The 24,748-nt window shown below is 43.2% G+C and overlaps 1 protein-coding gene across 5 annotated transcripts; it reads right to left on the bottom strand.

Annotated features, from left to right (window-relative positions):
* Nucleotides 1-4,995: 4,995 nt before the first annotated feature.
* VEZF1 (vascular endothelial zinc finger 1) lies at nucleotides 4,996-21,813 on the bottom strand. Of its 5 annotated transcripts, none has more exons than XM_063656045.1 (7): nucleotides 21,079-21,456; nucleotides 18,659-18,870; nucleotides 16,098-16,792; nucleotides 15,253-15,316; nucleotides 13,985-14,168; nucleotides 12,584-12,730; nucleotides 4,996-8,352 (listed from the first exon to the last, which is right to left on the bottom strand). In XM_063656045.1, the coding sequence occupies exons 2-7, from the start codon at nucleotides 18,662-18,664 to the stop codon at nucleotides 7,925-7,927; spliced, it is 1,524 nt and encodes a 507-aa protein (XP_063512115.1). In that variant the 5' UTR covers nucleotides 18,665-18,870; nucleotides 21,079-21,456; the 3' UTR covers nucleotides 4,996-7,924. The 5 variants fall into 5 exon arrangements, with proteins under 5 accessions (XP_063512115.1, XP_054316138.1, XP_063512114.1 ...); XM_054460163.2 differs by having other exon boundaries at nucleotides 21,325-21,368; XM_063656044.1 differs by having other exon boundaries at nucleotides 13,985-14,186; nucleotides 21,079-21,353.
* Nucleotides 21,814-24,748: the final 2,935 nt, after the last annotated feature.

Here is a 24,748-nt window from a genome sequence, read left to right as displayed (position 1 = left end):
CCTTGTTGTGTTTCAGGTCTCCTGGACATTGGGATTCATCAATACAGGGCAAAATCAGCAACAATCACAGGCTGCCATGAACCCACTAATTTGGAATCAGAGATTTAGGAATGTAGCAAAACTTTTGGAAGCTATGGTCCAATTTGGAAACTAGCCTCCCTTCTGGGGGTGCTAAACTGCCTCCACCTTTATTTTGATATCTCCCACCTATTCCTGCTATACCAAGGAAGAATAAACTAACTGCCTGACATTAGTTCAGGCAGGGGAAGTTTTCAGAGGAAGCAACATTTAAATTACACTTTCTGCATGTCTAGGGGTTCACAGTGGAGAATGTTGGAGGGCTGGTTATGGGGAGGGCATTCTAGGCCTAGAAAACAGCGGAAGCAATGACTCTGTCTCCTTTCTCTCTCTCTTCCCAAAGACTCCCCCCTCCCCATTCTTCTCCCTCAGAGGTGCCTGATAGCCACAGAGTCTCTGGTGTTGACAAAGTGACAGAACTTCCCTTACGTTGACAGGGCCACCCTGGAATCAGGACCTACTCTTTTGGGACAGAGCTCTGGGATTTCAGGAAAGGGTGGTACCCTACTTCTTCCAGCTAGAAGTGGTTCACAGTTCCCCACTCCTAATTACTTGAATCTTGCCTGTTTCTTCAGCTACTGATTTTTCTCCTTTTTTTTTTTTTTTTCTTTTAAGACGGAGTCTCACTCTGTTGCCCAGGCTGGAGTACAATGGTGCGATTTTGGCTCACCACAACCCCTGCCTCCCGGGTTCAAGTGATTCTGCTGCCTCAGCCTCCCGAGTAGCTGGGATTACAGGCATGCGCCACCATGCCCAGCTAATTTTTGTATTTTTAGTAGAGATGGGGTTTCACTATGTTGGCCAGGCTGGTCTTGAACTCCTGACCTCGTGATCTGCCTGCGTTGGGCTCCCAAAGTGCTGAGATTACAGGCGTGAGCCACCGCACCCGGCCTTTTCTCCTTTATCTGGTGAAGAAAAGCACATCGTCTTTCCTGCCTATTGGCTGAAACAAATCATCACAGCTGGCTCGGACTAGCAGCCTGTCTCCAAGTTCCTTGAGTAATCATGTCTAGCCCAGGGCAGGTGCATGGAGAGGGTGGTTAGGGTGGGAGTGATGCCACAGGTAGCACAAGAACATTTCCTCCAAAATGTCTCTCTTCCGTTCCTTAGCCTCTTCCTAACCTCCAAGACTCCCCTTTTTCTTCCTCCATATACATGCAAGACTGATTTCTCTCTAGCTCTTTTCCTGCCACTAACAAAGATAAGAATTCTTTGGCTCATGGGCAAGCACCTTGGGGAACCAAGCTCCTTCAAAACAGATCTGTCTGGCTGACTGTGTAGGGATAATAAGCCTCTGGCAGTCCCCAGTTGTCCCTAAGATTGGCAAAGACCTGGCTTCCCATCCCAGTCTTTGAGGATGGCTCTCTTCTCCATGGGCAGCTTCTAGAATTGGTACATCTGTCCCAGCCTAGCCTGAGCACTGACTGCCAGAGAGAGCTGCTGGACCAGTCATTGGAAGGGCATATCGCTCCCTTTCATTCCCCTTGATCTCCTCATCCTCTCAGCTGTCATGCCAAAAGAATAGCTCACTGGCCGAACAGAATATTTTCCTCAAATGTCCTTCTTTAGTTTCTGACACAGCCAGATGCAGGTGGACCTCACTTTAAGGAAACTCCATTCATGAGAGTTCTTCCTACGTGGTTAGCAGTTACATACATTACAAAGGAGTCGTGATTTTAAGTTCTTATTTTATGTAATCTTGAAAGAGCTATTTAGGGGTTGGGAGGGAGGTGGGATGTCAATTTAAGATAGAGATGAAGAGGACTTCTGAAATCATGATGCAAGTCAGTAGTGACAGGAGAATCTTTTTTTTTTTTTTTTTTCCCAGGCGACAGACAGAGAGACTGAGACATAAGGATTGCTTGAACCTGGGAGGCAGAAGTTGCAGTGAGCTGAGATTGTGCCACTGCACTCCAGCCTAGGCGACAGAGCAAGACGCTGTCTTAAACAAATGGGCCGGGCGCGGTGGCTCACGCCTGTAATCCCAGCACTTTGGGAGGCCGAGGCGGGTGGATCACGAGGTCAGAAGATCGAGATCATCCTGGCTAACACGGTGAAACCCCGTCTCTACCAAAAATACAAAAAATTAGCCGGGCGTGGTGGCGGGTGCCTGTAGTCTCAGCTACTCGGGAGGCTGAGGCAGGAAAATGGCACGAACCCGGGAGGCGGAGCTTGAAGTGAGCCGAGATCGCGCCACTGCACTCCAGCCTGAGCGACAGAGCAAGACTCTGTCTCAAAAACAACACACACAAAAAAATGAACAAAAAACCACCCTGATAGTTTTTGTTGTTGTTGTTGTTGGTTTGTTTTTGAGATGCTGTTTCACTCTTGTTGCCCAGGCTGTAGTGCAATGGCACGATCTCGGCTCACTGCAAGCTCTGCCTCCCGGGTTCACGCCATTCTCCTGCCTCAGCCTCCCGAGTAGCTGGGACTACAGGAGCCCACCACCACGCCCGACTAATTTTTCTATTTTTAGCAGAGACGGGGTTTCACCGTGTTAGCCAGGATGGTCTCTATCTCCGGACCTCATGATCCTCCCACCTCAGCCTCCCAAAGTGCTGGGATTACAGGCGTGAGCCACCGCGCCTGGCCGGGTAGAGAATCTTAAGTATAAAACTTCCTTCTCTTATCATGTCATGATAAAAACTATAAGGGCGGGGCCGGGCATGGTTGCTCACGCCTGTAATCCCAACACTTTGGGAGGCCGAGGCAGATGGATCACCTGAGGTCGGGAGTTCAAGACCAGCCTGACCAACATGGAGAAACCCTGTCTCTACTAAAAATACAGAATTAGCTGGGCGTGGTGGCGCATGCCTGTAATCCCAGCTACTTGGGAGGCTGACACAGGAGAATCACTTGAACTCAGGAGGTGGAGGTTCCGGTGAGCCGAGATGGCACCATTGCACTACAGCCTGGGCAACAAGAGTGAAACACCATATCAAAAACCAACAACAACAACAACAACAAAAACTAACAGGGCGGTTTTTTGTTCATTTGTTTGTTTTAAGACAGCGTCTTGCTCTGTCGCCTAGGCTGGAGTGCAGTGGCACAATCTCAGCTCACTGCAACCTCTGCCTCCCAGGTTCAAGCAATCCTTATGTCTCAGCCTCCTGAATAGCTGGGACTACAGGCTTGCACCACCACGCCCAGCTAATTTTTGTATTTTTAGTAGACATGGGGTTTTGCCATGTTGGCCAGGCTGGTCTTGAACTCCTGGCCTCAAGTGATCCAGGGCAGTTTTTGTAAAGTGATGTGTACTTGACCTTCATGGTCCAGGGCCAAGATCTGGGTTAAGTGCCTATCTTGGGAAGAGGAAGGCTAACTAGCCAACCCCTAATGGGTAGGTCTAAGGACAGGGCTACCTCATGCAAAGATCCAAAGGAAAGCCCACGACCCTTCATTCCTTTTTTCAGTACTACATGGGCCTTAGATTGCTCAAAGGTGGGCAGCCAAAAGAAGCTGGAATCTGGACTAACACACAAACTCTGTCAGTATTCTGCCCTGGATCATTACACACTAACCTGCCAGCCCCCTAATTTTTGTTTTTTTTTTTTTTGAGACAGAGTCTTGCTGACACCCAGGCTGGAGTGCAGCGGCGCAATCTCGGCTCACTGCAACCTCCGCCTCCCGAGTTCACGCCATTCTCCTGCCTCAGCCTCCTGAGTAGCTGGGACTACAGGCTTCCATCACTACGCCAGGCTAATTTTTTGTATTTTTAGTAGAGACAGGGTTTCACCGTGTTACCCAGGAGGGTCTCGATCTCCTGACCTTGTGATCTGTTCGCCTTGGTCTCCCAAAGTGCTGGGATTACAGGCATGAGCCACCGTGCCCGGCCTAGTCCCCTATTTTTACAAGGGGAGATTTTCCAGTAATCTGCCAATGTCAGGCCAGCTGTGGGGGAGATTTACAGACCCAAACCAGGGACAAAAGGCATTCTTTCAGGATACAAGACTCTTTAAGGAGAAATTGGAATTGGAAAAAGTGCAAGACTGATGGCCAGACCTATTAGGGCAGGGAGGAGAAATTGATTATTGTCCCATGAACAGATTGGACTTTTTGGTCCAATGATCCTTGAGGATACTGAAGTGAAAACCTCCACTATCCCCTCTACATCCTAAACCCAGGTCTATTCAGAGAGGACCAAACTACAGGGCCCCTTGAGAAGACTGGAGACACCTAAACAGCCGGGACTGCAATGATTAACTAGCAACTCAGTGAAATAACACTTCCCTTGTTCCCAGGACAAACACAGCACGAAGAACACTTTCCTCCAGCTGTGTTCACTGAGTCACTAAAGGCCTAAGACAATTATACAGGAAGTTTGGAAGGCCTCAATTCTATATAAAACAGATGTAGGTATCCAAAACTTTTTCATTGAATGAAGTGTCACATTCATCCTGATTTGCTGTTTGGTGATACCATCACTCGTCCTATCTCCCTTAACAGCCTCCTTGGAGGCAGCAACCATGTCTTAATCAACTTTTCATGCCCCTTAGTGCCTAATAGTGCCTGGCACATTGTTGGTCCTCAGTGGACATCTAATAAATCTAGTTGAACACAAATGGGCAAGGGACCCAGCTTAATGCCCCTTTCAACTAAGGAAATTGGGTCCTAGAGCATGAGAAGAAATGTTTTAAACCCATCTTCTCTTTTGGGTAGGACAGGGACCTAAACTTGTGGCCACTACCTCCAGTCCTAGCTTCCTGGGCCTTACCTGAGCTGCTTGGGAGGGTGCACCTACCAAAGGCAGTCAGTCTGGTGCCCTTCCACCCTCCAACCAGCCTGATACTGGTCCCTCCCTCTCTCTCCAACCCAATACTGAGATGTGCACACCTGAAAAGAAAGTACTTGAAAAATTTCTCTATTATCAGAGCAAACTGATGAAGCTTCTGAGGTATTAAACAATCCATCATAACATTTGTGACCGGTTAACTTTAATTTTCAAAATAAATCTGCAGTATTTTGCATGTTAGTAATACAGTGCTGGTATTGACAGGTAAAATCATCATCTGCTTACATAGAAACCTTCATTTAGGAGCACACCGTAGGAGGGGAATGGATACACAATAAAAAGCAAACGCAGGCCAAGCAGCGAGCCCTAGAGCGTAACAGGCTGGATGTCAGATTTAAGGATTATCTAATACAACTGTTTAGCTGCCAATCTGATAAAGGGGAAGCTCTCAACCAGGTTACAACCAGAAGGGAAAAACATACTCTGCCTTTTCGTAGAGCAGTGGCCGTCGTGCCTTCAACACCTGGTTGAATCAGTTCATCAACATCGAAACTCAATTCCAGTTCCAAGACACAGGAGAATTTCATCACACAACCTATTCAGTTCCCCTTTTCAGTGGCCCACCCAAAACCCCCTCCTGCCATCGACTCTCTCCCTCCCAAAAGAAGACATGACGTGGCTTTATTATTGCAGACAAGCTTCTTAAGTGAATAAAGAATGCATACAAAATAGTATTTTAACTGAAGTCATACAATGAAGTCTCACTCCTGTTTATTACACAATGAATCGATAAAACAATTATTTCTAGTATATATCTTTTTTTTTTTTAGAACTAATACTTTCAGGGTTCTGACAACCACATTCTAGCTTAGGGGTAGGGCCCACACCTGCCCCCACTGAGGACTGCTCCTTGGACCACTGTGGAGGAAGCCTGGGCTGTCTGAATCGTGAATTATGACTGCCAGCCCACCAGAGATAACAGATCCCAGCAGGCAGAGCCAGAACCCAGTTTTGGGTCTGCATGCCAGGAAATGTGAACTTCCTCCAAATGTGGCCACTGTGCCTCCCAATCCAGGCCTCAGCAGGGTCATTCTTGGGCTTTCCCTACACAAGTCCTTCCAGTAGTCCACACATAATGCTCTACATATTAAAAACAAACCATTTTCGTACTGTGGATAAGAACAGTTGTAACAAAGTCATAGCTACATATTTTTCTCTACATTTTGTTTATTGAGACAAACTAATTAAAAGGCACAAACATAGGGCATGTTTACATGGACATTATAACAAACATATACAATAAAAGTGTAGGAATGTGTTGCCTTCCTGCTAAACAGAAAGTTCCTAAGCTTTTATATATACAAAAGTTGTACAATTTAATGTCCTAAAGTACAAAAGATCATTTATAAAATTATTTTACACTAAGTACTATTTATTTTATTTTTTTACTATGTAGTTCAACCCCCTAGAACTGTTTTGTATAATGACACACAGATACCTGTCCCTGATGTAGGAAGTCTGTCTCAGATGCAAGGTGTTTTGATGCTTGAACTGACACAGTAGGGTATAAACGGAAATCATCCAGTTTGATAGTCAGTCCTGCAAACATTCTGCAAGATTAACACAACTAATTTCCATTTCTCTTAACTGCAATGATTAGAAAATGAAAAAAACCAAAAACATATTGCAACTTAAAAAAAAATCACAGCGTCTTGGTTTAGTTAACTTTTTTTTTAACGCAATGCTTTAAAAACAATGTGTGGCATGATGGTGTAAAGAGTATCTGTTTCCCTAGCTTTTGGTTTCTACTTTATGTACAGAGATAAAATATCCTGCTAAGAAATAAAAAGCACATGTCTCAACGTGCATAATCATTGCTGGGTTTCTACAGGGAATGCAGACAGCTGTCTCCCTGAAAACACCACAAAGCTGATACAAGTGTTTTCTCAAAGAAAAAAAAAAGTGACGTCTATATTTACAAAGTTGAACAAATCTGCGCAATACTTAAGAAACGGAAGGAGAAATTTAAAAAAAGATACACTCTGCATGTTCTGAAGGGGCATATACTACCTAGTTAGTGGTTAGAATAAAAACTGTATACAATTTAATATAAGACATAAACTCTAGTGAGCAACTAACACATCTGTCCCTGTTGTAATATCAACAGGCTCTGATTGGGAGAGAGAGGGGCATATCACATCCCAGTGCCTCCAGCGTCTTCCAATTTAAAGCAATATATTTGAACTGTTCCAAAGTACTCCTTGGCTCCTAAACAGGAATCCCACTGGACTCTGTTTGTTAGGAGCCTGCCTGTCCACACACTTGACTTCTCCTCTGTCAGTTGAGGCTTTTCTTAGCAAAACACAATTTGTAGATTTTTTTTAATTTTTTTTTTTTTTAAAAAGTCAACTACAATGCTATATTCCGTCGGGATTAATATGCTGAGCAATATTTACATCTCCAAATACCAGGTCACAATCCCTATTATACGTTGAAGTTAGAATGATAAATTATCATATGCTTTGCATATCAGAGCTGGTATCACCTTTCCCATAGGGAATGCTGCCTGAAATTAACATATTCCCAAAGGTAAAATGCATATTCTCTGAAATGCATTTTATTATGACAATGCATGTATTTACTCATAAAAACAATAAACACAGACAATTCTACACTAGCTCTCAATCTGTGGATTTAAAATTTCAGGTTAAAATCAGCCATCCACCTTGTATAGGGAGAAGAGTTCTGCTAGTGTTTACAATAAAGTGATTCCTTGGGATTAGAAATAGTAATGCTGTTTTTTTTATTTTGAAGTGGGTTCTACTTATGATTGGTTTTAATTCTGGCATTTCATCTTGCCAACTACTATCCTGTTTAAGCAATGCTGTCAGCTAAAAGGAATTTCTGATTAAACTAAAGTGGTCCAGTGATAAGTTACATACACACCCTACTTTGAATAATCCCAGCCAAATTGGAGAAAAATGCTACCACACTCTTATTAACTAATGTAATAAAATCTCCCAATTTCATGGTTTACTTTTTGCTTTAATCAACTAAAAGTTAAGTTGCTGGTAAATATTTACTTTTACCCATATTTTGATTTTATAATACTGTTTACCAAGGCGGTGATGTAGGCAAAGCTTGGGGCAAGAAAGGCATGCTCTCTACAGGTCTCATTGCTATATTGAGAGGGGCGGCTAATGTCATAGGTGTGGGTAGATTCATTGGAGATGTGATGGTGACAGGGTGTGCTATATTCACTGGGGCAGTGACGGGGGTGGGGAGGTTGACCGGGGTAGTGAGTGTTAAAGGAGAGGTCATGGATAATGGACTGGTTATAGTTACAGGATGCCCTATGTTCATTGGGCTGGTTATGTTAACTGCACTTGAAACATTTACTGGACTTCTCATGCTCATTGCAGCTGCCACTGTGACTGGGTTTGACATAGTCCCAGATGACACAGAGGATGTTATATTGAATGGAGTAGTGAGAGTCACAGGTGTCGTAGCGGCCGTGGAGGTTTGGCACAGGTTAGCAGCTTCTAAAATAAGAAGAAAAAGGGCCTTTAGATTCTCAAAACAGTGAGCAAAATTCACAGTTTCTGAATCAATTTCTTTTCATTAAAAATGTCAAACATTTAATAAATCAAATTCCAGTTTTCTATCAAGCGGTCAACAGAACAGAGGATCTTTCTGAGCACAAGCCTTGGGGCCAGGGATCCCAGTGTGTGAATCACCTTCTGATGCTATACCTCCTGCAAGGACTTATGCAACTTGTTTAGCCTTGCACTTTAGGTTTCAAGTTCAGATTTACTTACCTACCTCACAGTGATGCTGAGAGGATCAGTTAACTTCTGCAGTGCAGGGCTAAGTGTTCTCACTACTACTTCATGCAGTTCCTCTGAGTTCTAAAAACTTTCCCGGGAAGAGCCAACCTCCAGCAGGCCAGGCTAAAGAGCTTGTTTACACAGAGCTGGGCCAATGGTTACACAATAACAGATAATCAGAAAAATCTTCTAGTAAGGCACACTGTAACTAGCAGAGAGAGGTGTGCATACTCAATAAGTATGTTAAAGCCTGAGACATGAAGCCACATTCTGTTAAGGTTTTAAAAATGCATAATTGGGGAATGATAAACAAGCTATTTTAGTATCATCTGTTTGTTTCAGTTTTAGAAATATGTTTCAGTTAAATAATCTTATTCTTTCTGGTTATGTTTCTTAACTACATTAGGAAAGAAAAAAATACTCCTCAGTAAGTTCATGTTCTCCTCACTCCCATTTCTTCGTTTCTGATGTTGACACAATCACCTATTTTATGCCTAGTATCTTTAACTCTACATATTACACATACCACCAAGCATACCAAAGAGAACTAGCTAGGCAAGGAGACCCTGCAGTGAGTTAGAGGACCCTGGTCCTTCTTATCCAACAAAACCTGGACACTTTTTTTTCTGAGACAGGGTCTCCTTCTGTTGCTCACGCTGGAGTGCAGTAGCATGATCACAGCTTACTGCAGCCTCAAACCCTCAAGGCTCAAGCAATCCTCCCACTTCAGTCTACCAAGTAGCTGAGACTACAGGTGCATGCCATCACGCCCAGCTAATTTTTGTGTTTTTTGTACAGATTGGGTTTCGCCATGTTGCCCAGGCTGGTCTCCTCCTAGGCTCAAGCAATCTGTCCACTTCAGCCTCCCAAAGTACTGGGATTAAGGTGTGAGCCAGGTCTAGACACTTCTTAAAAAATACTTCCCTTCAAGGTGATACCCCCAACCCACCCCTCAACAAAATTCAGCACCAGAAAACAGCAGTAAAATGATGGGTAGGCTAGCTGTGACTTGACTATCAAAATGGAGAAATATACTTGAACTAAAGATAGAGATCTGTATATGATCCACAAAGGTCTTATCACCGCAGGGGGACCCCTGAGTCAAGCAGCCCTTACTTGATCAATACAATGTAACTTTGGCATACACCATTCTCCCTATCAGGGATTCCCAAACCTGGCTGATTATCAAAATCAACTATCTAGAGGACTTAAAAAACAAAAACAAAAACAAAAACAAAGGACTCCAGGAGAATCAATAGTGAAATTTAGATGGAACTTGGGAAATGTGTATTTTTAAAAAGCTTCCCAGACAATATGATTGTCGATCAGATTTGAAAACTTAGGTTACCTTATTTAGGCCTAATATTTAAAGGGACGTTGTAGATTCAAGTTTAGATTTTCAGGTCAGGAGTCTCCTCTCCTCTAAAATGTGACATTTACTAATATGAATACAGAGGTTTCTAAGATCAGTGGTCTTTTCAAGAGAGATTCACGCTATGAATGGGAATACAATAACATTTTGTTTCATGGAAGTCAGAAGATGAGCTAAACAATCAAGTCTTATTGTGCAAGCAAACTGAAATACAATACCAAATAGAGGAGTACACCGAGAGAGAATGAGAGAGAAAACCAATTCACTTTAAGGTGCTGGGAGTATTGCTGAGGATATTCTCCACCTGCTTTGACCAAAGAATTTTTACCCTCTTATCTGCTGACCCCCTTACCTCCTCCTCCGTGTTTTCTTTTTAATCTAACAGTGTCCTTTTACTATGACTTAAACATTTTTACTCCTTCTCTAAGTAAAATACCCTTCATAATATACTTTCAACCCACTATACAATTATCACAGCACTACACTTTTTCCTCCCCATTGCCAGTCCCCTCTACCCATTCTAACACAAAAGTTTATTTGTTTTGTTTTTTTTTTTGAGATGGGGGGGTCTCAATCTGTTGTCCAGGCTGGAGTGCAGTGATGCAATTGTAGCTCACTGCAGCCTCAAACTCCTGGGTTCAAGTGACCCTCCCACCTTAGCTTCCTGAGTAGCGGGGACTACAGACACGCACTGTCACGTCCGGCTAATTTTTTTTTTTTTTTTTGAGTTTTTGTAGAGATGGGGTCTTGCCATCTTGCCCAGGCTGGTCTCAAGCTCCTGGCCTCAAGTGATCCTCGTACCTTGGCCTCCTGAAGTGCTGGAATTATAGGTGTGAGCCATCACATCTGGCCAAAACATTTTATTAAAATAATGACAAATCTTCAGATGAAAGCTAGGAACAAGCAGCACCTGAGGAATGATGAAAAGCCTATACGGACTGCTGCATTCTTTTCTTCCAATGCCAGTAAATGTATGAAAAAGAATGCTGACGGGGCCCGGTAGCTCACGCCTGTAATCCCAGTACTTTGGGAGGGTGAGGCGGGCAGATCACCTGAGGTCGGGAATTCGAGATCAGCCTGACCAACATGCAGAAACCCTGTCTCTACTAAAAATACAAAATTAGCTGGGCGTGGTGGCACATGCCTGTAATCCCAGCTACTCAGGAGGCTGAGGCAGGAGAATCGCTTGAACCCGGGAGGTGGAGGTTGTGGTGAGACAAGATCATGCCATTGCACTCCAGCCTGGGCAACAAGAGCTAAACTCCATCTCAAAAAAAGAAAAAAAAAAAAAAAGAATGCTATTCCTTTTATTTTTATCCAAGTACAGGAGGTTTAGAGATCACTCTGGCCAGGTGTGGTGGCTCATGCCTGTAATCCCAGAACTTTGGGAGTCTGAGGTGGGTGGATCACTTGAGATCAGGAGTTCAAGACTAGCCTGGCCAACATGGCAAAACCCTGTCTCTAGTAAAAATACAAAAATTAGTCGGGTGTGGTGGCATACACCTGTCGTCCTGGCTACTTGGGAGGCTGAGGCACAAGAATCACTTGAACCCAGGAGGCGGAGGCTGCAGTGAGCCGAGATCACGCCATTGCACTCAAGCCTGGGCGACAGAGCGAGAGACTCTGCCTAAAAAAGAAAAAAAATAAAAATAAAAACAGAAGGGATCACTCTGAGGAAGGGAAGAGCCACACTACATGAAAGCAAAAGATGGAAGAAACTACACAGAAAAGGAATTACATACAGAGGAGCACACAGATAGAGGATTCCTTAACATTTAACATAGTAAGACATTGCAGAGGTGGAGGAGGAAGAAGGAATTTACAAATCTGTCCTTTGGCTCATGATACACTGACAAAATGATTCATTTGAAATGGCTGCACAATAGTCCAGAAGCCAAAGCTGTACTAGTAAGTTGAAAAGTACGTTGAAAACTGATACCCCAACTGATTCGTTAGAAGATATACACATGAGAGAAAAGCAAACCATTTAAAAATTTTTAAACAATTACAGTAAAGTCCTCAGCAGCAGACTAGACATGTTAAGGCCAGCCAGTGATAGACTGAAGGAGATTAAGGGTGTGACCAGGAGAAAAGACATCAACACTACAGAATCTGAAACATGTAATAAATAATACAATGAAAAAGAACACTAAAGAGCAAAAATAGCACAGTGTAAGAAAATGAACTTATGTACACACAAGGATATCCACCTCTAAAAGTGGGAATATTTTAGAAAGGAAAAAAAAGCCCATAATGCATGGAGGTTGACATCAAATTGAATATAAAAATGCAACTCTGAGCATAGCAAAGGACCAAATTTGGATCCAAGTTTGTAGCAAAAAGTAAATCAAAAGAAAGAACATGATAGGAAGTACTGAGAACTTTTAATTCCTAGTAATAACTTATCTGGACACTTTATTGCCAATAATACCAGATATTTCCCAGCATGCACTATTTCCATGTTTCCATTAAGCTAGATTTCCTAAAACTGTGTCTTCTCTACTTTGATCACTTGGCATACTAAATGAAAACACTTCTCTAGCCATATTTTCAACACCGGAAGCTGTGTCTTACCTTTCTTCCTTGCTTTAACAGCTTCTTCCCACAGTCTCAGTGTTTCTACTTGCTTCCCTGGCCAGCTTGTCACATGTTGTTGTTGCTGCTGCTGCTGCTGCTGCTGCTGCTGCTGCTTTTGGTTACTGGTCTCTTCACTCATGCATGCTATTACAAAGACAAACCAAAAACACTGTATTTACCTGTAAAACTTGCTGTTTTTTTCAAAATTGACTTCTCATGCTTCTGTGATCTTAACCATTTAACCTGATAGCTCTTAGTAAGTGCATCTTTTTTGCTGCTGTGTCTATATTGGTCAAAATAAACAAACACTAAAAAGTCTAGAGAACTAGTGAAAATCAATATAAAAGAGAAAAGGACTCTTTGCTATAAAAAAAAACCATCAAAAAAAAAAGCAAGTGTCTTTAAAAATGGAAGTTTGATAATATTAATATAGGACTAATCAACATTCAACAAAATTTTTTATTTGACCACAATAATGTACACTAAAAGTGAATGTTTATAGGCTGGGTGCAGTGGCTCACGCCTGTAATCCTAGCACTTTGGGAGGCCGAGGCAGGTGGACTGTCTGGGCTCCGGAGTTCGAGACCAGCCTGGGCAACACGGTGAAACGCCGTCTCTATGAAAATACAAAAAAAGCAGCAAAAGTAGCCGGGCATGGCGGTGTGCACCTGTAATCCCAGTTACTTGGGAGGCTGAGGCAGGAGAATCACTTGAACCCAGGAGGCGGAGGTTGCAGTGAGCCGAGATTGTGCCATTGCACTTCAGCCTGGGCAACAGTGTGAAGACGCCATCTCAAAAAAAAAAAAAAAAAAAAAAAAAGAAGTGAATGCTTATAAAGTACAACATACTAGATAACAAACCCAGTGTACTTACAAAGAAGTAAAAATGGATAGATTAACACACATTAAGCTTTCTTCCCCATTCTCTTGTAGCCACCTATTTTTTTGAGAATTTGATGTTTCTACTGCATAAACCACATATATGATAGAATAAAGGATTAGGAAAATGCCTTCTTCTAGTGGTTAGGGCAATCTTAAAAGAAAAAGCCTGGGTAAATGCAAGTATTCTATCTTCAACTCTGAATTTAAGGCAAGCAAAGCATTTAAACCGCAAGTGGATATGATATCTCATTTCTCTATAGATTTGGGTTTGAAAAGCAAGCTTATTAACACTGCTTTCACCTTAAAGGTTATTATTAGCTTATCAACACTGTTTGCATACATGAAAGTAAAGCATAGTTCTGACACTAATATACTCTGTCCATTGTTGCCTGTTTGCACATGTTGGCAATAGGAGGAAACATGTAAGGTGAATATTAATACCTTTGATACATTATGAAAACATGCATATTTCACCAATCTGAAATATAAAAGAAATAAAATCTGAAGCACCACCTACTTTTACTGATGCCTTGTTTACATGTATTACAGTTGATACTTTGGCTCTGCCCATGAGTCTTTAAGTGGCTGGTGATGTATGCTGCACTCAGGAGCTTCCCACAGATGTTACATGATACCTTGCCTTCGTGGCGCACCATGTGTGTCCGCAGTCTGTCTTTGGTGGCAAAGGCAGCAGTGCACGTCTGCATGAGGGAGGAAAACTTTTTTTAAATATAGACTATCCTGTTCTACTCATTTTGAAGTACGTTATATTCTATGCATTACCCTATCCACATCAACAAGCTAACTAGTTGAATTTTAATTGCATGTTACCTAGAATCATAATCATAATACAACACTTGATAAATTTTAGACTCTTCCATTTTGAAGGAAGAAAATACATCAACACAGAGTAGCACAAAAAATGTAAGCTTTAGGGTAAGTTAAACCTGGGTTTAAGTTGAGCTCCACAATTTACTAAACAGTGTAACGTTGAACAAGTTGGTTAACCTATCCAAATGCTTCTTCATCTGTAAAATGGGGATAATAACATCTCTCACAAAATTACTGGTGGATTAAGAAGAGCCTGGTATACACAGCAGGCATTCATTCAATGACACTAGCTTCCTTCCTCCAATTAGATCTTTCTTAGAATTCAAATCATTTACTTAATAAAATCAGTCATTAACAAACTTAACTGAAAGATGTACTAAAAGACTTCCAGCAACAAACTAAAATTACCAATGCCTAAAACAGTCATTTGATTTAGCAAAATTCTTAATGTTTTCATTATTATAATTGATGTCAAATAAAATCTTTAACTGGAATAGATTTTTAAACAACTAGAAAGTGCTCCAATTTGGTAATAACAGACAAAAATCCAGTAAGTGGTATCATTTGGGAGAAAAATTCATTATTTTCTCCTATTACAGTTAAAACAACTTCAATAATCAACTCAGAAATTAAAGCCCTTTATTCTTTTATTCATTTCAAATACACAACCACCTTTGCAAGACTGTAACTTTTTTTCCTAACAAAAAATACTATCGCCCAAAGAAAGGGAAATATAGCTTAAAAAAAAACAACACACTTAATTTTTTAAATGATCTTGCTTTACAGAAATAGAAGTTGTCAGTTATATTTTACAAAACTAGAAGTCAAATCGGCCACATTTACTCAGGTCAGTGATTTTAAGACTATTCAAGAATGGTGAGATTCAACTGGCTCAGACCTTCTGGATAATGTGCATTAAGTGCTACACTAAGGATAAGTCATTTTAACTCTTACTTGGCATTTGAAGGGTCTTTCTGTTGAATGGACATGTTTTACATGACAGCTTAAGTGGTCAGGCCTGTAAAAAAGAGAGTTTCAACAGAAGATATAATCGAACACACAGAGAAATGCTACTTATGTGATGCTTACATGCTTGGCAGATTGGGAAGGGGTGCATTTTAGGGAAAGCTAGCAGAATTACCAATCTCCCTCCCCCAGTGCAAGTCTCCTTCCCTCTCTTACCATGAATAAAATCTTAGGCCTCTACCTGTTAATTTTCTCTCCTAGTCAACATCAAATCATATTAGGTCTTGATTCTTTACAATTACAAAATACCCGAAGTTTTAGTCTTAACACTTGCCAGAAACAGCTACAACTATATTAACTCTAAAAGCTTTTATAAATGAAAATTAGTGAAATGCTGGTGCTCTCGGAAAAATGAAAAAACATTCTAAAAGTTTAATTAAGAATATCCAAGGTCATCCCAACTTAAAAGAAATGTTACTTTAATTTGCACAGTGAGCCTCATGTCTAGTCCCCCAACTGAACTGAAAACTGGTGGTTTTGCAGTGATAAGTATCCATGTGCCAAATGAAAGCCTGAGTCCACCGAGGCACTTGTTAAGTGAAAGAAACAGGTTAATCACTATGTCACCACTTGTCAATCACACCAAACTGGGGTTAGACCTGGAGGTGTTAATACTTCTTTATCTATCACCAATCTCCTCTAATAACACAGGTCTGCCCACATCTGTTCTCACATAAACATTCTAGATCACATGGAGACAAAACTGAAGTACACTGATACCATAATGAAGCAAAGCAAAGCAAAGCAAAGCAAAGCAAAGCAAAATGCAGTACCTTGAGAAGCCTTTCCCACAAACACTGCAAGTATAGGGTTTGGTGATGCCTCCTTCATGGGACCTCACATGGTAAGTCATCCGGTCCTTCCTCTTGAAGCGCTGATTACAAATAGGACACTCGAAGGGCTTCTCATCTGAATGGGAGAGCTTGTGCCGATTGAGATGGTACACATCTCGGAAGGCCTTCCCACACATCTCACAAGCATGGTTCTTCTTGACAGGCTTACTGGGTTTCTTGACAGACTGGGTCACTGGCATAGCTGTGGTGCTGGCACTGCTACTGGGGTTGGTGCCCGAGGAAGATGTAGTGACTGTTGACAAGATGCCTGCAATGGTCGAGACCAACGAAGTTCGGCTGCTGTCCCCAGCGATGGTAGAGATAAGGGGAACCACTGTGGTGGGGGTTTTCTTTGGCCGGGACACCAACTTGATCCCTGTGTGGCAGGATTCGTGGCGCCTCAGGTGATAGCTGTCCCTGAAAGCTTTACTGCAGTAAGTGCACACAAATGAAGTTTTGGGTTTTTCTTTTTTAATCCCAATGGCATCCTTTAATGTTTCTGGTGCACCCTGAGGTTTCTGAGTTATTGGTATTGGAAGCAATGGTTTCTGATCAGGGGGCTCCACGGCAGAGCTCAGGAGGGGCAGCAAGCTGTTCTGTGCTGCCTGCTGTTGGTGATGGGAAGCTTCATGGGCCTAAAACCAAACATTTACACTTCAGAAACTCAGCCTCTCACAATGGCCTTCGAAATTCAACATGCTCCAGCAATAGAGACCAGAAGAAACAGTCAAAGAACCTATAAGCTACTTTGCAGCGGTAATCCAGCAACCACCTAGTTACTCTAACAGCTCACAATACAAAGCATTGAACAATCACTGTGCAGACACAAAACTTTTCCAACTAAGTTGCTGACAGTGATCTTGCTTTTAAACAGCTGACTAAACTACACACTATCCTGGTTCATAAGGGACAGACCAGCTGATGAAATCAGTTTGCATTAGTCTGTCAGTGCTGAAACCAAGTTTAAATAACTTACTTAAAAAAACCACTCCAGATTTAAGTATTTAATAGTACCTTACTGCAGCAATACACACATACACACTCACATACACGCAATAACACAATCATCTATTTGTCTATTATCCAGAAGAAAAGCATCGTATCTTTCTATCAGAAAACTCAGATTGAGGAAGGGGCTGTTGCTAAGTGATGAAAGACATCTGGTTCTCTAAATACATTTGCTAGTTGTTAACTTTAAGTTTTCACTTCACTCTACTAAAAGGTTTGGTTGAAACAAAATCTGCTATTAAGCAACCTGGAAGGCATCTGTGAAGGTAGCCCATAGCAAAACACCTGTCAGTTGTTTCTCAGGTCATTTAATTGTATACTGAAGTCTGCATCTTTCAGCAACACTATCTGTTCAAATCCCAAACTCTCAAAGACAGACTAACGAAAAAAACAAACTATAAACACTTAAATTCCTTTCATATTCATCTTCTTCCGCAGTTGTAGGGTTTCAATAAAGTATTAGACATTTGCTGTTATGATGTGCTTCTCCACTCCCAAAACTGGAGGCTGCACACTGGAAATTCTTTTAGCCGCAATGAAACCAAAATTTCACCATGGATCAGGTTCTTGACATTTATGAGTAGTTACTCTCTTGGTTCTGATACTTTCAAAATTCTCCATACTGATAAACATTTAGGAAATGATGGAAAAAATTCCTGAAATAGTTCTTCCTAATATGTTGTTCTTTACCAACATTATTTTTGAAACTCTTGACAGTGAGCCCAAGCCCCTATGCTTGAGTTTTGTAATCCTAATAAGATGCATACACTCAAGAGGAGTTTCAAATATTTTAAGCATACAATGTCCTACTAGGGGCCCATCCCATCATCTTAAGACACTTTAGACAGTTATTTACCCTTCTTACTCTATAACCACAAGTCCCACAGCTAACTTGATTAAGGACAAAAAAACAAGGAGAAACACACACACACACACACACACTCACAGCTCCTCCTCTGATGGGTAAGAACATCTACCACACATTGCTTCCACGTTTACTTGATGGCGGCATAACAGTTAAGCCTGGAAGTAGTCTCCCCCAAACGATTAGGAGGTGTGGTATCCGGAGTTCTCAGTTTCAATTTAATAATTTTGATGTAATCACCCTTTGAGTCCTGGAAGCATTCTCAGAAATTATGTGGTTACTTATGAGTCTCTTTCTGGACTTACTGCTCCTAGCAAATTACAGTCCGCTTTTAATCTGATTTGTGAAGCTCCTGTAAATGTAAGGGTCTATCTACCCAGGTGACATCAGTAGAAACTTTACAGAATTTGGACTCCAGTCGTAACCCCTTTTCCAACCTGGCTGTAGGATACTCAAGTTTCCATACAGTATACAAATAGTTAATAGCTGAAGATATACAATTTCAAAGGCTAACAGATCAGATAATAGGGAATGCAGATCTTCTGGACAAAGTTCAGACTTTTAGCATTTAGAGGCATTTTTCAACTCTAAACAACCATTAGTACGATGGAGTACTAAAAGCACTTACTGCCATTTTACCAATTCAGATGTCTGTGGCAACATAAAGTATTTTTACAGCATTGCTGAAGCGCACTCTCACACGAGGGTCACACCAGGTCCCTGCTTCTTGGGTGAAATGCTGTAGAACCACTACAGGAATCACTCTCTGAGGATTCCTAGGATCCCCACACTTCTACATGAAGCCTTCTAAGGGGGAACTGGGTTTTCCCAACTTGTTCTCTGGGGGAGAGACAGAGTAAAATAACAACCACGGCCAGCCTTCAGTTAAGTGATTTATTTTAAAAATATAACTTCTGGGTAGGCTTTTATTTGACTAGCATCATCAAACCAAAGCTTTAATTTTACATCCCATCTCTTTCAACTGCAAGGCTTTTTAACCCTGCCCAAGCTTTCCTTTTCCTGGGGCTGGCAAGAAACAAAACAGAAATGTTATTTCATCACCCAGGGTAGTAGGATATGGCACCATGAAATCTCCAGTGCCAGAGGGTAAAAGATTTTGTACTGAACAAATTAGCATCGGTGAGTCATATCTTGAATGCCCTGTTAGAAGAATCATCCATCAAACATTTTAATAGCTATAGCTTTCACTTTCCACCAAGTTATCTGGAAAGCAAGCAGGTATTAAATTGTTTCAAAATATAAATTCAACAGGATGCTCCAGGAAACAAACAAGATAATTTAACTCCATATCCCCAGTGAAAATTACTTAAAACCAGAACTGATTAAGTCTATTCATACCTTTCCATAGAAAAGACTGAAATATTCTCTTTACCCATTCAACTGCTCTCGGCTCTAAATTTTAAGTTTTCCAACAAATTTCACTGCACACATTGCCAAGCCCAGGATTAAATATTTGTTTTTATACTTCTCCATCAGGTGGAAAAAAAGATTTTAATAGCTGAAAAAAATTAAATAATATAAAATCTAATTAAAAAGTTGATCAATAAACGCTTGGCATTTGTTTTACCCAGGGGAAAAATAATCTTTAAAAAAGTATTTCAAAAGCTTTTTCAACCAGCTTTCCAAAGATGCGTTATGGGTTTTTCCTTTACATGAAGAACTCTTTTTTTTTTTTTCAATCTCTATAGACACCATGCTTAATATGGTTTTTAATCACATGAAAATCACTTCAGGGGCCCATCAATCCCATATTTTAAAATAACCATTTGAGCTTTTTTCTGGGGAAAGTATTTGCCACCTTTACACCAACCTGGATGGATGCATGCTAGTTATATATCATTTCTTTTCCAATGCATTTTCAAGTTGGTTTATCACATTATTAGCAAGCTCATCAAAGTACAATAAAACAACACTGATCAGAATGAGAAAAGGGGGAAGTTCATGAATTCCATGTTGGGTATTTTCGATTTTAAGAAGCCCAGATATATTTCCATAACTACTTAAAGATCAAATTGCCCACATTTGAAAAAATATGTCTTAAAACAACAGGCCAGTCTACACAATAGGTAATTTCTGAGTTATCCAATTCTCGATATTAACTCCACTAGGATGAATCCAGTGGCTGGGAGAATAATTTTTTGAAAATTCTGCATCCGTTCCTGTTAGTTCTAAAAGGTATCAAGCGCCCCAGCTACGCGTTTGGGATTTCACGAAGTATTCAAAGGAAAATAACTCAGAGAGGCGGGAAGAACGCACTTAAAAGTGACGAGCTTCCTAACCTCCTCCAGTTCCGAAGTTTCCCCGTGAGCTCATCGCTACTGCCCACTGAATGCTTCGTTTTGCAAATAGAAACGAAGTAGGAAAAAAATAAGTTCCAGCCTAGATCTGCCAAACAGGGGTCCCCCATCTAAAGTGGGCGGGCAAGAGAATTGCCAAAACAGATCGGCTACAGTCACTTTCAAGTTTCTTGCAAAAAAGCGAAGACCAACATCCCAGAGAGTGACTCATCTGGGGGCTTTGTAAGCGGACTTTGTTTGCTCTCTCCACTTGGTTGGAGGAAACGTTCGAGGTGGGCGAGAAAGAAAAGCGCTTCGGGAGAAGGTCGGGCCTCCAGGAGTCCCGGCCCCCACCGCTCCCCCCCCGCTCCGGGCCGGCCCAGCTGGGGGATTCCCCGGGCTGAATGGGACGGCGGGAGAGCTGGACAGAGGGAGAAGGTGTCAGCTGCCAAGGCTCGGCTGAGACTTGGGAAAGAAAAAATGTAAATCCAGTGAAAAAGTTTGGGGAGGGGACACACACTTACAACATCCGCCCCCCCCAACTGGGTAAACACGAGAGGGGTGGTGGCGGTGAGGGGGAGTGGCGGGGAACCTAGGGATACCCGCTATTCGCGGGGACACGGGAGGGGGTCAGAAAGTCAAAACACGCACGCACACACACAAAAAGACGAGGAAGGTGAAAAGAGAACAAGCGAAAGATGGATGAAGTGGCGGGGAGGAGATTCAGGGCAGGACCTGGGGACCTCCTCACCCCACCGTGCGGGACCGTGCCGGCACGCAATGGCCCAGCAGCCCGCGCTATCCAGCGGCCCGGCGCCCTCCTTTCTCTGGGCCGCGGGGTGGTGACAGCGACCGGCCTCCTCCCTTCCCCTTCAGAGCGGGAGGGAAGGGTGTGTGTGAGTGTGTGTGTGTGCGTGCGTGTGTGTGCTGGGGGGCCCCCGGGTTCACCCCGAGGCCTGCTCTCTCCCCCGCACCCCGTGAGGCCGCCTCCTTTCACCTCAGCAGCCCCGCTCCGCCGGGGCGGGCGGGCGGGCGGAAAAACAAAGAGGGATTAAGGCCGGGCCGGAGAGCGGAGCCGGGAGGGAGGGGAGGAGGAGCGCCCGCCCGCCCGCCAGCCCGGGGCCCGGCCCCCCTGTCCCCCCCGTGCCCCCCCGGGGGGGCCCCCAGTACCTGGAACAGGAACGCGGTCCAGTTGGCCTCCATGGCTGCGGCGGCCGACCCCCCTCCTCCCCACTCCCCCCGCTCGGGGAGCCTCCTCAGCCGGAGGAGGCGACAACAAAGCGGCGGCGGCGGCGGCGGCGGCAACGGCAGCGGCGGCTCCTCAACATGGCAGCGCCGAGCGCGGCCACTTCCGGTAACCTCCGGGACGCACCACCGCGGCGGCGAGCGCGGGCGGGGGGGGAGCCCCGGCCCGGCCGCCGCCGCCCCCAGTCGCCCGGACCCCCTCTGGGCGTCCCCGCTGCTGGCTCGCCGCCTCGGAGCTCAGCCAGTGCCCGCTGGCGGTGGGGTCAGGGCCCCCGCGGGGGGGCTGGGGTGGGGCCCGGGGCGGGGATGGGGCGCGGCGTCCCCCCCCGCGGGGGTGTGTGGTGCTGCGGTCCGTGGCTCAGGCAGCTGGAGCAGGGGGGAGCTCAGGAGAGAAGATGGAGGACGCCAGGGTCTGGCGCTGGCCCGCTGGGCACAGCTGGGCCGTCTCCCGTGACTCAGACACGGTGTCCAGCACCGCCGCGTCCCTGTTAGACCCTCAGCGGAGGGCACAGGCCACGGCGGACACCCGGCTCTTCAGTCGCTCATGCACAGCATGGTCCCCACCTCCAAATTGGGGGAAGCCCTTTCGACTTCGAGTCTCTCTTCCTTCTGGCATTTCCTCCCTGGCCGGCTAAGCCCTCTGCGCTCTCGCTATGATATGCGTCTCATGGCGAGATGGCCTTCCAACTCAAGCAGGGAATCCCACTGGGGTGCAGCCTCAGATCCTCTCAGTGTGGAGGGAAACACTTCCCACGCGTAGAGATGTCATTACTGGGTTATTCTTGGGTGAAGGGCTGAGCCTCCCCATCCTCCCCTTCACTCCAAGATAGGATGTGAAATTCTATCCCAACACCCCTCCTCTCCCGCCAAAAATAAAAACAAGTGAGATAGTATAGACAAGAAATTATTTTAGTCCTTTAGTACAGTCTGTTTCCTCCTTCACCCCCAGAACAAAAATCGAACTTCTGGTTGGACAGCGTCAGATGTCACTGAGGTGACCCCAGCCTCTGTTTGCAGTTCCAAGTCTTCCGTGTAGGCGTCACTGCTACTGGAACTTTGTAGATGAGGAGCCTGTATGATGATGTCCTGAACATTTCTATCCTCTCCTCACACAGAGGGAAGCTACTGGGAATATCAGAGACAAGCTATTATTAAACAAGTGTCTCTAGTCCAAGACATCTCCTGTGGCAGGGAAATGAGGGGGCAGGCTGTATCAGTGATATTTTTATAAACTCTGGTTTTAGAAAAAATTCTTCAGATGGACGCATTTTAAGACTTTAACGTTTTCCAAAACCAAGTGAATCTTATCCCCTCCATTTATCCCCCTCCAGACACTTGTAATCAAGGTCACCATCTCCAACTTCCCCCATAGACAATAAAAATATGGCTGGAGAATTCTACTGTAATAGAAAACCAAGGAGATACAGTAATTTGACAGTGTGTTTCCTTTCCATCCACTAGACAAGAATACCCCCTCCCATTCTTTCCTCCCCTCAGTCACCAGAATGAAGGGGCTGGAAAACGTTGGTCTGGTTCCTTTTAGAGCTGATTCCCCATTGGATACTGCCTGGAGGCCTTGGGGATGAATGAGAAGTTCTGCAGTTTGGATCAGTAGCAGAAGCAGGTAACACATCAGGAAACCGGTCAGCCTAAGATAGGAGGGGACAGAAAATGATGAAAGAGTTTCTGATACATTTATCAGCTAAATTGCTATGGGTGACCCCCATGTCTCCTGTAATGTCCAAACCTAAGGAATTAACTAAAGAAACTAAAACCTTTGTGTTCTTGCTCTGACCTTGGACAATGGAATTCTTTTTATTTTCATTCACTGGATAGCAAATCTGCTTCTTCCCTGCCTTAACTCACTCAAGGTCTCTGTGATGCACTCCTGAGTTTTCCTCCTTCCCTGCATAGTCTTCTCCTCCCTAGCCTACTGCCTTTCAAATTGGTGAAAATGAAGCTTCAGGATTACGAAAACTAGTACTTAATGAAGACCACTATTCTAATGACAATATCGCTGGACTCTTTTGAACTTGTTATGCTGGGATCTAGAAACCCTTTCCCCAGCAATCTTTCACACAGCACCTCTGGGAAAGGGTTTCCCACTAACAGGAACTAGCGGTCAAGTGGAAACAGGCCAGTTCTCATTATTGAAGAGCTAAGATTCAGAAGAATTACTTTTCTTGAGGAAAATGGCTAATTCTATTTCTATCCATAAGACAAAATCAGAATTGTTGATTGCTCCTCAAACATTCTTTAAAAAAAAAAATTAACCTTTTAAGTTCATCTAAATTTTAAACACTGAGCTATTTTCCAGAAGGAAAATATTCAGAAGTTTGAAACAAGTACTCAAAAACAATCGGTTCCAACTGTTAGAGGAATATAATGAAACCAATATGATCAAATGTTCCATCCCTACCTAGAAGGGGCTATTTCTACTTTTAGGACAGACAATTTCTCTAACCAAACAAAAAGGAGCTCTCTCCTTAAGTGAGCTTCCACAGACTATATACTGGGGTCCAGTCAAAAGACAGATGTCCAAAGACAGGAAATTCATCTTGATTATTGTAAACAATTTTCGGTGAGTGAATAAATGGTATTACCTTCAGCCATGATGAATAAAGCGTCTAAGCCAAAAATACAATGTGCCTACATCTACCCAAACAAAAGTCAGATCCCCAACTTGCCCTGTTCAGGTTCCTCTCTCCTCCTCCCACACTCCAAGTTGTATATAACCTGTCACCTAACCTTTTAGGGTCTCAGCTTCCTCATCTGGAAATTAGAACAAAATATCTACCTCACAATGGTCACCTGTGGATTTAATGAGAAATATATGTAAGATGCTTAGAACATTTTCCAGAAATATAACAGATGTGAAATAAATATTTTTATTGGTGTTATCGAGTGGTTCTAGATTAACTTTGGGGCTGGGAACTCTGCACATAAGCTCTGAGCCAGTTAATTATTCCTTTCACTTTCGCCAAGTGACAGGTTTTCTCCCATCCATTTCTCCTTCAAAGAGCCCTAAGGTAAACGGGCAAAGGGCTAATGACACATAACAAAGGAAGATGCCTATTAAAATCTGTTGTTCTAAACACAACTTTTAGTAAACATTAGAAAGCAACAGGATATTTCCTTCCTCGTTTGGAGAGAATTTTAAAGTCCTGTGAATACAT

Source organism: Pongo pygmaeus, chromosome 19 (genome assembly GCF_028885625.2).
Source record: "Pongo pygmaeus isolate AG05252 chromosome 19, NHGRI_mPonPyg2-v2.0_pri, whole genome shotgun sequence".
Lineage (NCBI taxonomy): Eukaryota > Metazoa > Chordata > Mammalia > Primates > Hominidae > Pongo > Pongo pygmaeus.
The sequence above is the reverse complement of the archived record's forward strand: the minus strand, read 5'-3'. Positions and strand labels throughout refer to the sequence as shown.

Coding starts and splice junctions, on each gene's coding strand:
- VEZF1 (XM_054460160.2), bottom strand. CDS start 21,530: ATGGAGGCCAACTGGACCGCGTTCCTGTTCCAG. Junction 15,317..16,097: donor TGTGGGAAAGGCTTCTCAAG/GTACTGCATTTT, acceptor TCTTTTTTACAG/GCCTGACCACTTAAGCTGTC. Junction 12,731..13,984: donor TAAACAAGGCATCAGTAAAA/GTAGGTGGTGCT, acceptor TCTTTGTAATAG/CATGCATGAGTGAAGAGACC.